A 15,082-nucleotide genomic window follows, 5' to 3' on the forward strand; every position below is an offset into this window, starting at 1 on the left:
TGGGGCGGGGGCTGCTTGAGTGGAAGAGATGTTGACACCCTGTGTTAAGGAGCCTCCCGAGAGGGAGGATGGGTGCTGGGAGGGCCCGGAGGCGGTGTGCAGACCAGTGGTGTGTCAGAAGCACCATCTGGAGCGTGCCTGTGTCCACATGCTGTTTCCCTTTACATGCTGTGCTGAGGCAGAGAAATGGGAATTCAGTCCCCCAAGGAACATTTATTGAGTACCTACTGTATGCCAGGCATTGCATTCTAGGAACCGGAGATGCAGCCCTAAGATGTAGGATTGTGGGAGATCACAGGGGCTCAGGAAAAACACTTGAGCACTGAATGAAAGCACAGTCAGTATGAGCTGGTTTATTACTATCGTGCAGGTGTGAGTGTTTTCAAAGAAGGGCTTCAGGCAGCCCTCTTCCCGCCTGAAGTCCTCAGGACAGACCCACTTGACAGGAGCTGCTAGCTCAGACTCCCTACCGAAGCCCCCCACCCCCTCGGGAGGGCGCTTCCCCAAGGCCAGCACAGAGGACTTGACCTAGGGACTGCTCCTCCAGGAGGGGGTGCACCTTGTGGAAGGTGGAGGGGAATGGGGTCCCTCCAAGGTGGGGTGCTGTGGGCTACAGGAACAGACACAGGTGGGGCTAGGACTCAATTGCTCAGATGTTTTGGTGGCCATCCAGAGGGTCCCATGTGTCCACCCCAGCTGTGGTGGATGCAAGGATGGCTTGAAGGCAGCGGTCCCTCTAATAGTAGAGTTCCTGGTCCCACCAGCCTGGGGGAGAGAGAGGAGACTCAGTGCTGGCGGGGGTGTGGGTCAGGGAGGGGGGGCCTGGGGCTCAGAGGTTACGCATTAGTGGAGGTTTGATTTGGAGGTCAAGTGTTGAAGATCAGAGGTCAGGGCAGCTGCTCTGAGAATGTTTCAGCCTCCCGCCCCCCAGTCTGCACACTCACTCCCTGGGCAACAGCGAACTCCAAGTTTCCGGATCTCATCATAGACGAAGATGAGGAGGCCATAGGGCATGGGGACGAGCCACCACTGGTACCTGAGGACAGGCGAGATGACAAGGTGAAGGCTGTCCTCACGTGTGTCCCACATGCCCTTCCCTCTGCTCACACGTCACAAGCCCTCACCGAATGGGCATGAAGTTGAAGATGTTGGGCATTCCAGGGCAGTAGCACAGGAAGCAGCCGATGCAGACCTGGAACACGATGGCGATCACCAGGATCCTGTTCCTGCAGCGGGGGCAGGATGAGACAGGCTCAGACTGGGGCTCAGGACAAAGACAGGCCATGAGGAGTTGGGGACCAGATGGAAATGAGGGTACTGGGTCAAAGGAGGTCAGATGTCAGCAGCAGGGAGATGCTCTGAGCATTTAACACGGGCGTGGCCAGCACCTCCAACAGTGGGTCCCCACCCTGTCAGCATCACGCCTTTAGGTAATGAAACGTGGAGGGGCGGCTGAGAGGCACATGATGGAGCTCCTGGCTAGCTATTGATGAGGAATGCTAGCCCTGGCACCACACATCCTCACAGTGGTGCTGGCGTTTGCTGGCCGCAGTGAGCCCTGGTCAGGGTCTAATGGGAGTCTAGACCAGAGCAGGGCGGACGGGCTGGCCAGCAGGGACACCTGAAGAAGCCCTGCTGGAAGGCCGAGAGGCGGCGCGTCTTGCGGATGAGCACGTCGGCGATCTGACACATCTCGATGCTGATGAAGAACACCGTGTAGCAGGTGTACTGCTGGTACAGGCGCTGCCCGAATGTCTGTGGGAGGAGGGGACGACAGCAGCCTGAGCCAGGTGGGCTGGCCCTGCAGCCAGCTGGCACCCAGACCTGGGCCCTGCGCCCCTGACTGCTATGTGCCTGACACATAAGCTGGGGTGGGAGGAGAGGAGAGACGCGGGATCTGTCAGGTTGCATGAGCGTGGGGCCTGGAAACCTGGGTCCAGCAGAGCTCGGACGTCCATGCCTGGGCAATGGCAGGGCAGGCGTGGCTTTCAGAAGGAGAGGAAGGATGTAGGGTTTCCTGGGCACCCGAAAGTAGGCGCCTGGGAAAAGAGTGGGAGTCCTGAGGCAGGATTTGCGAAGTCCAGTGTGACTCGGGGCCCAGGGAAGAGGGCAAAAATGAGTGGAGCAGGCCAGGTAGGCCTCTGGGGACCAGGGCACATGCCCCACTTAAAGGGGGCAGCTACTATTCAGTCCATTTCTTCAATATAACTATTTTAACACTAGCTAATTGTGTGAGGAACACTTACTAAGCTCCAGGTACTGAGTGATTCCCAAGTATTATCTCAGTTAATCCTCCCAGTGATCCCATGAGGTAGCTGGGTGGCACTCAAATGTCAGCACGCATCAGGATCCCCGGCTGGCAGGGAGCCGTGGCAGGCCACGAGTCCGGCAGTCTGGCTCCCAGCTCTGCCTTCTTAACCATGACAGTAGTGCTAGAGGGGAATATCCTGACCTGGAACTCCACGCGGCAAGCTAACCAGACCTGCTAGCCAGATTTGACTTCTCCGTGCCCCAAACCTTCATTAAGGTCGGCCACACACAAATACTCTGTGTAAGTGATGCTGCAGGGACAATAGCACTACGGCCTGCTTCCCCACCTGAGGGGCTCTGCTACTGTCAGGGCAGGGAGGACCCGTCTGCAGCTGTGATCGGCAGAAGCAGGAGTTGGGAGCTCGAGACAGTGGTGAGAAAGGCCCCTTACCCCTGAACTGGCAGAGTGGGATGCTCTGAGCTCAGGCAAACATGGAGGAGTGAATGTGGGCCATACAGGGTAGGCGGCATTGGAAACAAGGGGGTCATGGGGTGGGGCAGGGCGGGGCTCACCCACTCCTGGCCGTAGCTGTCCTGCAGGTCTTGTAGGTGGTGGTCCTCCCACTGCGGCCGCAGCCCCACGCACAGCAGTGGGAACCAGCCCTCCTGGGCCATGGCCGTGAAGTAGTCAGTGAAGCCAGCAAATGACTGGATGGCACCTGGGGGAGAGGCAAGGAGTCACAAGGGGACAGCAATGGAGACAAGACAGGGACACAGGAGAGAGTCAGGGACACAGACAGTGACAGACATTGAGAGAAAGACAGAGACAAGGATCCCAAGAGATATCGATAGGGATGCAAGAGACAGGGCACAGAAACACACCCAGAGAACCCAAAAAAGACAAGGAGGCAATGACCCAGAAACAGGGTCATGGAGAACAGGGCGAGAGAAAGGACACGGGACCACAGAGACCCAGGAGCAAACCAGACACTGAGATCCAGAACAAGTTAGACACCCAAGGCAGCCGAGCAGCCGTGAAGGAGGGCCCAGCTCCCGGCCCGCGGGCACGCACCGATCTGGAAGTAGGAGTAGGCAGCCAGGGGCTCGTTGACCAAGCGGTCACGCTTTGGGTTCCGTGGACGCAGGTGCATGATGTCACTCTCGGCCTTCTCATATGCCAGAGACACAGATGGGAACTGGCCAGGAGCAGAAGGAACCCCGGTTAAGGGTTTACCTGAGCCCCTGTCCCCTACTTTCTAGAGCCCCCCATCCCCTGCCAGTGGGCAGGGACAGACTGAGGTTAGGAGACAGGACCTGCAGTGACCACACAGCCACTCCTGCCTGGACAGGATCTGGCTGGCCCCTGTTGGGAGTGTTGGCATGTCCAGTCCACATCTGTGTCCATCTCCATCAGAGCATCTGCAGTTATCTCTACTATTGTGCACGCTCTCTTTGTCTCTCTCTGTTTCCCTCCGTTTTTCCTCCTCCCCCCATCTCTCTGTTCTCTGCGGACTCTGGTCTTGACCTCTCTGTTCCCCTGTTGCTCTCTCTCTCTCTGTCCCTTACTCTCTTTGTTTCTTTGTCCCTGTCTCTGGTCTCCTTCTCTGTGACTCTGTCTCTGCTTTTGTGTCTCTGTCTCTATGTGTCTCTTTGTCACTCTATCTCTGCGTCTCTTCTGTCACTCTGTGTCCTCCCCCTCCCCCATCCCATCCATTTGTGACTACAGAGTGGCAGCAGAGTGTACTGAAGCTGGGCTCAAATCCCAGCTGTGCCACTTATTAGCCATGTGACCTAGGGCAAGCTGCTCAACCTGTCTATGCTTCAATAGCTTAGCCCGAAAATGGGGATGATAAATAAATGAAGCCCATCTCAGAGAGTCATTTAAGGACAAAATTAAGTAAATTACGTGTGCCTGGCCCAGAGTGGGCACAGCATGATACTGAATAAATGTGTCAGCATGGCCGTGCATCTGGCTGCGTTTGCGGCTGTATCTGTGGCTCTTTTCCATCTGTCTGCCTGGGGTCTATCTGCTGGGGTTTATCTGTCCATGTCTGTTGCGGGATGTTTGTCTGTCATCCAAGTCTATCTAGCCAGACATCTGTGTCTGTTAATATCTCTGTTTGTGTATCCAGATCTGAGCCCATGTTGTCTGTGGGTCTGCCCGTGCCTACCTGAGTGTCCACCTGTGCGTCCATGTCTGGAGTTCTGTCTGTGTCTACCTGCTTGCCTGTGTGTCCCCATCGGGCTGTCTGTTGAACACATGTCTTGTCTTTGTCACTCTGTCCAGGAGTGTCCATGGGCGTACATCTGTGGGCACTGTGTGTGTGTGTGTCGGGGGCGGGGGCTGGGGCTGCAGACTCACAATGTCGGTGCAGAGCTCTATGAATAGGATGGTGATGCACCCCAGGGGCAGGGGCACGCTGACAGTGATGTAAATGAGGTACGGCGTCAGTTCGGGGATGTTCTTGGTCAGGGTGTAGGCGATGGACTTTTTGAGGTTGTCAAAGATCAGCCGGCCTGTGGGGTACAGCAGGCACCTCAGCCTCCTTGCAGCTCACTTCCTCCTGTGCCCACACTGCCCACCCTGTCTCTGACCCGGCCCAGACCCTGCTCCACGCCTGTCACGATGGAGGCAAAGTTGTCATCGAGCAGGATCATGTCGGCTGCATTTTTGGCTGCATCTGAGCCAGCGATGCCCATGGCCACGCCGATGTCTGCCTTCTTCAGGGCTGGGGAGTCATTCACACCATCCCCTGTCACAGCCACGATTGCACCCTGCAGGGAGTGGGTAAAGGTGGGGAGTGGTCAGTGATAGGCCACCCCAGGGCCAGGCCAGCCCAGCTGCCCCCCTTTCTCAGCAGGCTCGCACCAGCCGCTGGCAGCTCTCCACGATCACCAGCTTCTGCTGGGGGCTGGTGCGAGCGAACACCATCTCAGGGTGGGTGCGCAGCACCTCGACCAGCTCTGATGGGTCCATGTCCTTCAGCTGCATGCCGTTGATCACGCAGGCGCGGGCATCTCTAGGGAGGGAGGTGGGAGGGAGTCGCTGGGGCACAGTCTGCGTGGGGTGCGGGAAGAACGACAGGGAGGGCTGAGGGGGGCTTACTTCCGATTCACCTGGTCCACAGGCACACGGAGGCGGGCAGCGATGTCCTCCACTGTCTCGCTGCCTTCCGAGATGATGCCCACGCTGGCTGCAATGGCCTTGGCCGTGATGGGGTGGTCACCTGTCACCATGATCACCTGTGGAGGGGACCAGCAGACCTTGACCCCTTCAGATCAGCCCACTCTCCACATCCTCTCTGCTGGACGTCTGCTGATACACTCATTCATTTATCCAACCAATCATCACCCCCTGCTACATGCCTGGGAAATAGCAAGGACAAAACAGACAAAAGTCCCTGTCTTCATGGAGCTGACATTCTAGTCTGGGAGACAGAAACGAAACAAAATAAATAAATGAACGATATAGCATGTAAGAAGGAAGGGGGGAAATTAAGCTGGGTAAAGGGAATAGCAAATGTCGGGTGGAAAAGTGGTGCTTCGATCGTAAATGTATCCAGGGAAAGCCTCTTTGACAAGGGGACATTCGAGCAGAAGCTTGAACAAGGTGAGACAGTCAACCACGTGGGGATCTGGGGGAAGAGTGTCCCTGGCAGAGGGAACAGGCAATGCAAAGACCCTGAAATGAGAACAATGCCTGAACTGTTGGAGGAGTAGCAGTGAGGCCAGCAGGACTGGAGGGTTGAGGAATGAGCTTAGAAAGGTAACAGGGCCTGGATCTTACAGGGCCTTTCAGATTGTGGGAAGAACTTGGGTGTTGCTTGCTCAGCATTGGCTCCCTCACCCTTGATTTGTTTGCAGGGAACCATCCATCTCCTCATGTTGGAGTGAGGTCCATGGCCAAGTTTGGACAAATAAGCCCAGACCTGGCCAATGTATTCCATCCCCCAGCCAGTGACTGGTTCAAGGATGAGCATGTGACCCAATCTGCTACACCTGCAAAAGAGGCACTCTCTGTGGAGTGGCTAAACAGGTGGGACGTGAGTTGGAGCTGCTGAGGGGTGGTCATCTTTGCCATCAAAATGGAGGGACCGCTTGAGAATAAAGCCAGCAGAGAGAAAAGCAGAGCTGAGATGTGGAGAAAGGCAAATTCTTAATGATGCCAAACTCCTGGATCCAGCTATACCTGAAGCCTCATTCCCTAGAACTTTTCAGTTTCATGAAGCAATATATTTCCTTTTGGTTCCACCTATTTTCAGGTGGGCCTCTGTCACAGGGTTCCTTTTCCCCAAATACTGCCATCCTTTTTTCACCCCTGCCCAGTCTTCTCCTCAGTGTCATACCCGGATGCCTGCTGTGCGGCACTTGAGCACAGCGTCAGGAACGGTGGCCCGGGGTGGGTCTATCATGGATACGAGTCCCGCAAAGCACAGACCACTGGATGGAAAGTTCATGGCCTCCACGTCAAAGGCGTAGCCAGGTGGGTAGTCCTTCTCACTCAGGTAGAGCTGGCAGAAGCCTGACAAGGAAACAGGGAATTCAGAGAGGAATCCTGGGCAGACCCCTCCCTAGCAAGGCCAGATGAGGAGTAAAATACCCATGGATGCCTGACCCTGTGCTGAGTCCATCATTCACATCCTCACAACCCCCTATGAGGCTATTAGCATGCTCATCTTGCAGATGAGGAAACTGAGGCTTAGAGAGGGGATAATTCTTGCCAGTGGTCACACAGCAAGTAAAATGAAAGATCCAGAACTGGACCACAGGTCTGGGCTTCCAGGGTTGAGGCAGGGGTTAGGGAACTTTAAAGAATCAAGACAAAAATTGGAGGAGGTCAGAGGGCAGGACAAGGATTGGAGAAAGTCTTGAGGCAAAGACTGGGGAATGTCAAAGGGTCAAGAGGGGGACCCTAAAAGGTGGAGGTGAAAGTAAGGGCAGGTCATCAGTTGGGGCAAAGCTGGGGAAAATCAAAGGATCACAGGTCAGGTCAGGATGGGGAAAGTCAGGTGAGGACAGGTCGGGAGGGGCTGGGTCAAGGAAGGAACTGGGGCTAGACAGGGGTCAGGACTGAGACAGGGAAAGTCAAAGGTGAGTGTGTGCGGGCGGCTCCGTGGCGAGTGGTTAAGTTCGTGGGCTCCGCTTTAGCCGCACGTGGTTCACTGGTTCAGATCCTGGGCGCAGACCTACGCACCGCTCATAAGGGGGCATCCCACACAGAAGAACTAGAAGAACGCGCAACTAGGATATAGAACTATGTACTGGGCCTTGGGGGAGAGAAGAAAGAGAGGAAGATTGGCAGCAGATGTTAGCTCAGGGCCAATCTCCCTCACCAAAAAAGCATTGGCTTGGAAACAAAAAAAGGGAAGACCGACTTGGAAAAAAAAAGTGTGTGTGGACTGGGGCCGGTCAGCTGTCAGCCAGGGTTGGGAAAGGTTAGGGTCGGGGCTGGACACGGAAGGTCGGGCAAGGTCTGTGCTAGCTCCTCGCACACTGGTTTACCCCCTACTCTAGGGGTCTCACCGAGCACGCGCTCGCCCAGGCCGCCCAGGCTGAGGTAGGCAGTCTGGAAGGCCTCACGCCATTGCTCGTCCAGCGGCAGCTCCTGGCCCTTGATGAGGATGGAGCTGCAGCGCTCCAGCACGCGCTCGGGGGCGCCCTTCATCACCAGCACGTGCCGCGGGTCCCGCGGGTCCTCCAGCGTGTGGATGGACAGCTGTGGGCGGGCGGAGGGGGCGGGGTCGTGGGCGAGGGAAGGGGGGAGGGCGGGGCTTGGGGGAAGGGCAGGGCTGCGGCCCGGGGCGCTGCCCGGAGAGCCGGCCGGGGTGAGGTCGGGGCTGAAGGAGAGGGGCCGCGTGCTCGGCAGGTTCTTGTAGAGGCTGAGGATCGGGGCGGGCCGAGGGGCATGGTTAGGGGTCTGGGCGCGGGGAATGGACATAATTAGGATCCAGAGTCGGGGTGGGGCGGGATCTGGATGGCGAGCTATCCCCCACCGAAGGCCTGCTGGCTGAGAGCAGGCGGAGAGCCCCCGGGGGAGGGCCTGCGGGCGCGGCCCGGCCATAGGTGGGCTTCGGCTGTGGGCTGGGCGGGAGAGGTGGGGCGGGGGTGGGGGTGGGGCTACCGAGGGAAGCCCCGCCCCTAGGTGTGGGTGGGGCTCGCTGCGGGCGGGCCTTCTTGTGGGCGGGGTCTGCTGTGGGCGGGGCCGGGCGCGGCGGGCGCGCACCTGGAACTTGTTGGTGGAGTTGAAGGGGATCTCGCAGACTTTGGGGAAGCGCTCGCGGTACCCCATGGCGTTGCCCAGCGTCAGCTCCGAGAACTTGAGCAGCGCCGTTTCGGACGCGTCGCCGATCACGATGCGCTGGGAGCGGGGGCCGGCGTCAGGGGCGAGCCCAGCTGCACCAGGCTCCAGGGATCCCGCGTCCCCGCGGCTCTCACCTTGGGCACGGGCACCGCGTCCTGGCCCGACTTGAAGGCAGCGCGGTTGCACAGGGTGAGCACGCGGCACAGTGCCCGCCACGTCTCCGAGGACTGGTCAAATGTCTGCCCTGGAGGCCAGGCGTCCAAGCTGGGACCGCGAGGGGACTCTCCCATACCAGAACTGAGCCCCTCCCCCTAAAGGCAGGACAGGATCCCCTCCCAGACCTGGGTGGGAGCCAAACCCCTCCTCAATACCCCGGACGGAGCCTTCTCTCCAGACCCGATATCAAGTCTCCTCTGAGACCCGAGATCAAGTCCCTTCGGAGATCTGGAAGACCCACAGACCCACGGCTTAGCCCCCCTCCCTGGACCGAGGACCCTCTTCTCCGTTAGTGCAAAGCCCTCTCCAGGCTCCCTTCAGGGTAACCTCATAGCTGCCCTTTGGGTCTCCACCATCTGCCTGCCCCAGCCCCTGCCTCCTCCCGCCCCACACCTGACTGGTCTTCCGTAGTGTCAGCCGAGTGGATGTGGTTGTCGAACCACAGATGGGACACAGTCATGCGGTTCTGAGTGAGGGTCCCCGTCTTGTCAGAGCAGATCACTGACGTGGAGCCCAGTGTCTCCACTGCTTCCAGGTTCTTGACTACGCAGTTCTTGCTGGCGAGCCGCTTGGCTGTCAGGGACAGGCAGACCTGGGACAAGGGTGAGAAACGCATGCCTGGGGACCAGTCCTTGCTTCCAGTCCACTTCACCCTCGCACAGCGCTGGGGACCCTTTATCCCAGCCACAGGACCACGGATGCTGCATTCCTCAGCAAAAGCCTGGCTTTTTCCTGCCTCCAAGCTTTTGTCCAGTCTGTGCTTTGTGCTTGGGATGCCCCCCTCATCTGCCCAGATAAACACAGCCAAGCTGCCAGAGCTGAGGTTCTCTAAGTTCTCTTATCTGCACAATCAAAGTGAGAAAACAAAAGTCCCCTGAGCCTCCTCTGGGGCAGGTCTCCGGCTGGGTGTGGACTGTTGAAGGCTGCCCACGCTGGGCCTCAGCTGCCTCTGGTGGAGGACCCTGCCTGTTGGTCTCTGAGTCCTCCGTGTGGACGGGACATGACCCAGAGTAGTGTTTGCTGAATGGATAGATAGGTGGAGAGATAGGGGGTGGGAGAGTGGGAGGATGCGTGATGGGAAGGGAGGTGGGTGGGTGGGAGGTGAATGGATAGATGGACAGGTAGGGAGATGATGGAGGGAAGCGTGCATTGAGTGAACAGGCACATGCACAGGCCTCTCAGCTCTCTGCACCCTCCTCTGCCTCCCCAACTCACCGTGACAGTGGCCAGCAGCCCCTCAGGCACATAGGCTACCACGATGGCCATGAAGAAGACCATGGCCCGCAGGAAGGTGTAGCCGATGCACATGGCCACCACAAAAAAGGTGCCGCCAAAGAGGATGGCCAGGCCTGCAATGATGTCCACAAAGTGTTCGATCTCGATAGCAATGGGCGTCTTCTCATTTTCTACTCCCGAAGCCAGTGATGCGATGCGCCCGATGATGGTGCGGTCGCCTGTGTTCACCACCAGGCCCTGTGCTGTGCCTGCAGTGGGGCCAAGAGGCTGCCTCAGGGCTGGGTGGGCAGTGGGGGGCCTGCACAGTGGTGTGAACCGACAGAGGGGGCAGTAATGGAAGGCAGTGGAGGCAGCGTGACCCGGGAAGAGGTCACAATAATGGGAGCGAGAGAGGCAGTGTGCCCTGAAGAGGTGGCGGTGATGTGAAGGGGGGCCATGGGTCTCAGAAGAGGAGCAGTGGAGCACAGTGGGGAGTGTGGAGGCAGTGTGGTCAGCTGGGTGGGAGGGCAGGGGCCTCACAGACCCTCGAGGCACATGGTGGAGAAGAAGGCGATGTTGCGGGTCTCCAGGGGGCTCTCGTGTGTACACTCGGGCGAGCGGGTCTGTGGCTCAGACTCTCCGGTCAGCGAGGAGTTGTCCACCTTACAGCCCTGGGCCTGGAGGATGCGGATGTCGGCTGGCACTCGGTCCCCGCCTTTCATCTCCACCAGGTCACCCACCACAAGCTGATCCGCATTGATCTGGAACTTGTCCCCATCTCGGATCACGGTTGCTTGCTGTGGGGCAGGGACACCAGAGTTGAGGCGGGCAGGGGATGGGGGTGGAAGTTGCTGAGCGCAATGGGGATGGGGGGAGGTGGAAACTGAGGAGAGCCGAGGACCAATGGAGAGAGATGGAGGCCACAGAGGAGGGGCAGGTTGGGCCTGAGGGGAGGGGGCCGCAGGGACACCTGGAACCTGGCTCAACCGTCGTGGAGACTTGGAACCTGAAGTGGCTGGGGGGCCGGGGGACCCACCTGGGGTACGAGGTTCTTGAAGCTGGCGATGATGTTGGTGCTCTTAAACTCCTGATAGTAGCCGAAGCAGCCGGTGACCACAACCACAGCGATGAGGGCCAGTGCCAGGTACAGCTGGGGGTGGGGGCTGATGAGTAGGGGCTGGAAGCTCCCTGCACAGGCCACCGCCTGCTCCCTGATCTTCTGGTGCCCCCAGGGTCACCGCCAAGGTTTTCCCCCCTCCAACTAGGAAGCCTCACGCACTATTTCCTGTGTCCCCTGTCCCCATGGTCTTCATAGCCCACATTCGACTGTCATGTATTCTCAGGGTCTTGTGTCCCTGTGTCCCTTTACCCCAAATTCTCTTGCCCCTGAATTCTAGGTCCCCATGTCCCCACACCCTACGACTGTGCCCCACGTCACCATGCGCCTTGGTCGTATGTCTACTCTTTCGCTCCGCCCCTAAGTCTTGTGTCCTGTGACTCCTCGTGTTCCCATGTCCTGTTCTCCCTGTGTTCCATTCTCCATGTTTTCATAATCTGGGTGCCATCCTCTATGTCCATGTCCCTGTGCCCTCATGTCCCCATTTCCATGGGTTTGTGTGCAGTAGAGCCTGTGCTTCATACTCTGTGTCCTCTGCAGTCAGAGTCCCGTGTTCCAAATTCCAAGTCCCGATGTCCTGTGTCTCCTCATGTCTGTGTACTTCTGAATCCCCCTCCCAGGTCACATATCCTATGACTTTTTGTGCCCCTGTCAATGTCACATGTCCCTAAGTCCCCATGTCCCTTGTCCTGACCTCTGTCATATATCCAACGTGCTCTTGTCCCGCATCTGGGTCTTCTTTATGTCTCTGTGCTGCTGTGTCTAATGTCTTATGTCTCTCCGTGCACTGTGTCCTGAGTCTTTTGTTCCTTGTGTCTCCATGCCCTTGTGTCCCGTGTCTGAGTTCCAGTGTCCCCTGTGCCCTCTGTCCTTGGTCTGTCCCATGTCCTCTGTTTCCCAAGTCCCATATCTTAAGTATTGCATTTCTATGTCTTTTTAGCCCCACCTATATCCTCCATCTCTGAGACACATTCTCCCCATGTCCCCTTTGACCTTTGTCCTTGGGTCTGTCCCATATCCCAATGTCCTTCATCCCCCATGACCCGTGCCTAGGAACTGCATTTCCATGTTTCTCTATCCCCAGCCTATGTCCCTCATGTCCTGAGTCCCATGCTCAATGTCCTCTGTTCCCCAGGTCCTTGTGTCCTGTGTCTGCCCCCAGGACCCACCACTCACATTGTCGTCAGTGGTGAGGTCACCCTCACTGGCCTGGATGGCAAAGGCAATGAGGCAGATGGCAGCAGCCACCCACATGAGGCATTGCAGACCACCTGCCAGCTGCCGTGCAAACTTGACGTACTCCGGGGTCCCCCGCGGCGGCCTCAGCGCATTGGGCCCGTCCCGCAGCAGCAGCTCTGCAGCCAGGCTGGCCGACAGGCCCTGGGGACAGAGCCGGGTGGGGTGTGGTGGCTTGGTGGCCGCTAAGGGCTTTTTCTCCCATGCCCTCTCTGTCTCTGTCTCCTTGCCCTCTTTCCCTGTGTCGCTCTGTCCCTCTGTCCTGTGCCTCTCCATTTCTTCGTCTTCACCTCTGTTCCTGCCCCTTCCCTCCTCTGTGTCTCTGTCTTTCTCTTCTCTCCCGTCTTTCTTTCTGTCTCTTTCTTTCTGCCATCTCTACCTGTTTCTCTCTCTTATCCCTCTCTTTGCCTCTCTCTGCCTCTGTTTGTCTTTCTGTCTCTTTGTATCTGTTTCTCTTTCTCTCTCTCTCCCCACTTGGCCCTTTCTCTAATGTATTCCTCCCTTTTTTCTCTCTCCTCTCCCCCTCGCCCCTTTTCTGCACCCACCCCTCCCTCTGCCCCCAGCTCACCTTGGTCGCATTGGTCTGGTATTTCTGTTCCAGCTCCGCCACTGACAGCTGGTGGTCATTCTAGGGTGGGGGGTGGACAGGACACTCGCTGTCCGGCTCTCACACGCCCCGCCCCTGCCCAGCCTCCCCCACAGCCCGCAGGCCCCGTGCTCACGATCTCCATCTCCTTCTTCATGTTCTCCAGCTTCTCCTTCTTCTTGCCCCCTCTACCGCCTGCCTTCTTCTTGCTCATCTTGGCTGCCATGTCCCCACCAGGGCCAGGACCCAGCTCTACCGAGTACAGCTCGTAATTCTCCTAGGGGTGGGGGGACAGGGGTGGCATCAGATCCCACTGGAATCCCTGCCTCCAACCCCTGACCCCTGACCCCCGACCCTGGGCCCCCCTCACCACCTTCCCCATGGTGCCCCGTGCGGCTGCCCTCCTTTGCTGAGACAGAGCCTGGGGTCGGGACTGGCCTGATATAGCTGGGGAGGGAGGAGGTGGAGCAGGCTCAGCCTGATTACAGCTGATTACGGGGCTCCTTGGGGTGACCTCCAGGCCCAGGCAGCTTGGGCACTCCCTGCTGGACTGCCCCAACCTGCCTGGACCCCGTCTCAGCCTGCCACTGAGGTCAGGGAGCCACTGGGAGTATCCATCGCAGCAATGAGGGGCACAGCAAACACGTGGTACTCATGACATGCCTGGCATTGTGCTGAGGGCTTTCACGCACTAACTTATTTCACCTCTAACAACCCTTTGAGGCGAGTACTATTCTTACCTCCCCCTTACAGATGAGGAAACTGAGGCACAGAGAGGCTAAGGACTTTGCCTAAGGTTGCGATGGACTAACTATCAGGGACAGGATTGCAGCCCAGGTGTGACCCCAGAGCCTGGCTTTCATGCGGTCCCATCAACGAGAAAACTCAGACTCCACAGCAACAGGGCCTGCACGTGCCAGGCCTGCAGATATGTGACCTCTTTGGTCAGACCTGTGAAGGCGGTGCTGTCATTCCCATTGTGCAGAGGGGGAAACCGAGGCTCAGAGAGGGGGAAACCGTGCCCCAGAGGTCCTCCACACGTACGGCCGGAACCACCATAGCTCGGTCATTCCCATCTCCACCCCAACCTGCCCAGACCGGGAAACGAAGGTGCAAAGTGGGGAGATGTGCCCAAGGGCTCCGCTGGAGCTTGGTGCCTGGTGCCAGGTCTGAGGGCTAGGGACGCCCTCCTAGTCCCCCAGGCAGGGACCTCTGTGGAAAGCAGCCAGGGGCTGGCCCAGTGGAATGCTTGGGCCTCCTAGGGTGGGGTGGACGTGTCTCCAGGGGCAAGTGTGGGTATATTGATAAGATAATTGCCTTGGTGATGTCCTTGTCCTCTGGGGCAGGTCACCTGGGAAAGTCGAAGCTTCTGATCAGCCTGAGCTCTTCTCTACCCCAACCCGGCTGGTCACCCCCTCTACAGGAGACCCCAAGAGAGGAGGCAGGGGGTGCTGCCGGCACACTGACTGCCCCTATATGAGTCTCCTTGCTCACTGGGGGACTTCATGCCACTGAGCCACGCCTGTAACACAGCTGTCTCACTCCCCTGCTGATGACCCTCCAAAGCTTCCGTTCTTCCTCAGAATAAACTCCACAATAGTTCCTGCAAAATCTGACCCCAGCTCACCTCTCCTGGCTCAGACTCTACTACGGATCCACAGGCACTGGCCTCTTTGCTGTGCTTTGTACAGGCCAAGGTCATTCCTGTCCCAGGACCTTTGCACGTGTGGTTCCTTCTGCCTGGGACTCTGCCTCAGATATCTGCATGGCTCTTTCTCACCTCCAGGTCTCAGCTCAAATGTCACCTCTTCCGAGAGTCCTCGGTTGTAATATGCACCCCATCAGGCTCCATGTCCCTACTTGCGCCCCTCACACCCATATCCCAACCTGATGTTGTATTTTTTTTTTAATTTTGTGGTGTCAGTCTTGTCCCACTAGAAGGAAGACTTGGCTGTGTTTGCTGTGTATGCCGAGCACCCAGAACAGTTCCTCCAGACACACAGTAGATGCACAATAAACGCTGTGGGATGGTTGCGAGATTTATCTCCTCGGGGGGTTGGGAGTACTCACTAACGGGCCTGGAGCGCGGATCAGGCCGTCAGGAAGTCTCGGTCATTGGGAACTCCTCAGGGGCCCCGAGCTGTCTCCAGCCCTTCCACCC

General features: G+C 57.9%; 1 protein-coding gene across 2 annotated transcripts; it reads right to left on the bottom strand.

The window, feature by feature from the left end:
• Window positions 1-327: 327 nt before the first annotated feature.
• ATP4A (ATPase H+/K+ transporting subunit alpha) lies at window positions 328-13,303 on the bottom strand. Of its 2 annotated transcripts, XM_023649561.2 has the most exons (22): window positions 13,295-13,303; window positions 13,058-13,198; window positions 12,904-12,963; window positions 12,276-12,479; window positions 11,019-11,132; window positions 10,527-10,779; window positions 9,983-10,251; window positions 9,161-9,359; window positions 8,686-8,795; window positions 8,474-8,608; window positions 7,774-7,966; window positions 6,597-6,772; window positions 5,357-5,493; window positions 5,120-5,270; window positions 4,857-5,025; window positions 4,613-4,767; window positions 3,323-3,446; window positions 2,824-2,969; window positions 1,622-1,755; window positions 1,125-1,226; window positions 945-1,036; window positions 328-765 (listed from the first exon to the last, which is right to left on the bottom strand). In XM_023649561.2, the coding sequence occupies exons 1-22, from the start codon at window positions 13,301-13,303 to the stop codon at window positions 737-739; spliced, it is 3,102 nt and encodes a 1,033-aa protein (XP_023505329.1). In that variant the 3' UTR covers window positions 328-736. The 2 variants fall into 2 exon arrangements, with proteins under 2 accessions (XP_023505329.1, XP_070080175.1); XM_070224074.1 differs by lacking the exon at window positions 13,295-13,303 and having other exon boundaries at window positions 13,058-13,240.
• Window positions 13,304-15,082: the final 1,779 nt, after the last annotated feature.

This window comes from Equus caballus, chromosome 10 (assembly GCF_041296265.1).
Source record: "Equus caballus isolate H_3958 breed thoroughbred chromosome 10, TB-T2T, whole genome shotgun sequence".
Lineage (NCBI taxonomy): Eukaryota > Metazoa > Chordata > Mammalia > Perissodactyla > Equidae > Equus > Equus caballus.

What these genes read in the sequence shown, in the direction of transcription:
- ATP4A (XM_023649561.2), bottom strand. An exon ending in TTCCAGCAGGGCTTCTTCAG is followed by an intron (nt 1,227 to 1,621) that starts GTGTCCCTGCTG and finishes CCCCCGCTGCAG; the next exon opens with GAACAGGATCCTGGTGATCG. An exon ending in AGTTCGCTGTTGCCCAGGGA is followed by an intron (nt 766 to 944) that starts GTGAGTGTGCAG and finishes TCTCTCCCCCAG; the next exon opens with GCTGGTGGGACCAGGAACTC.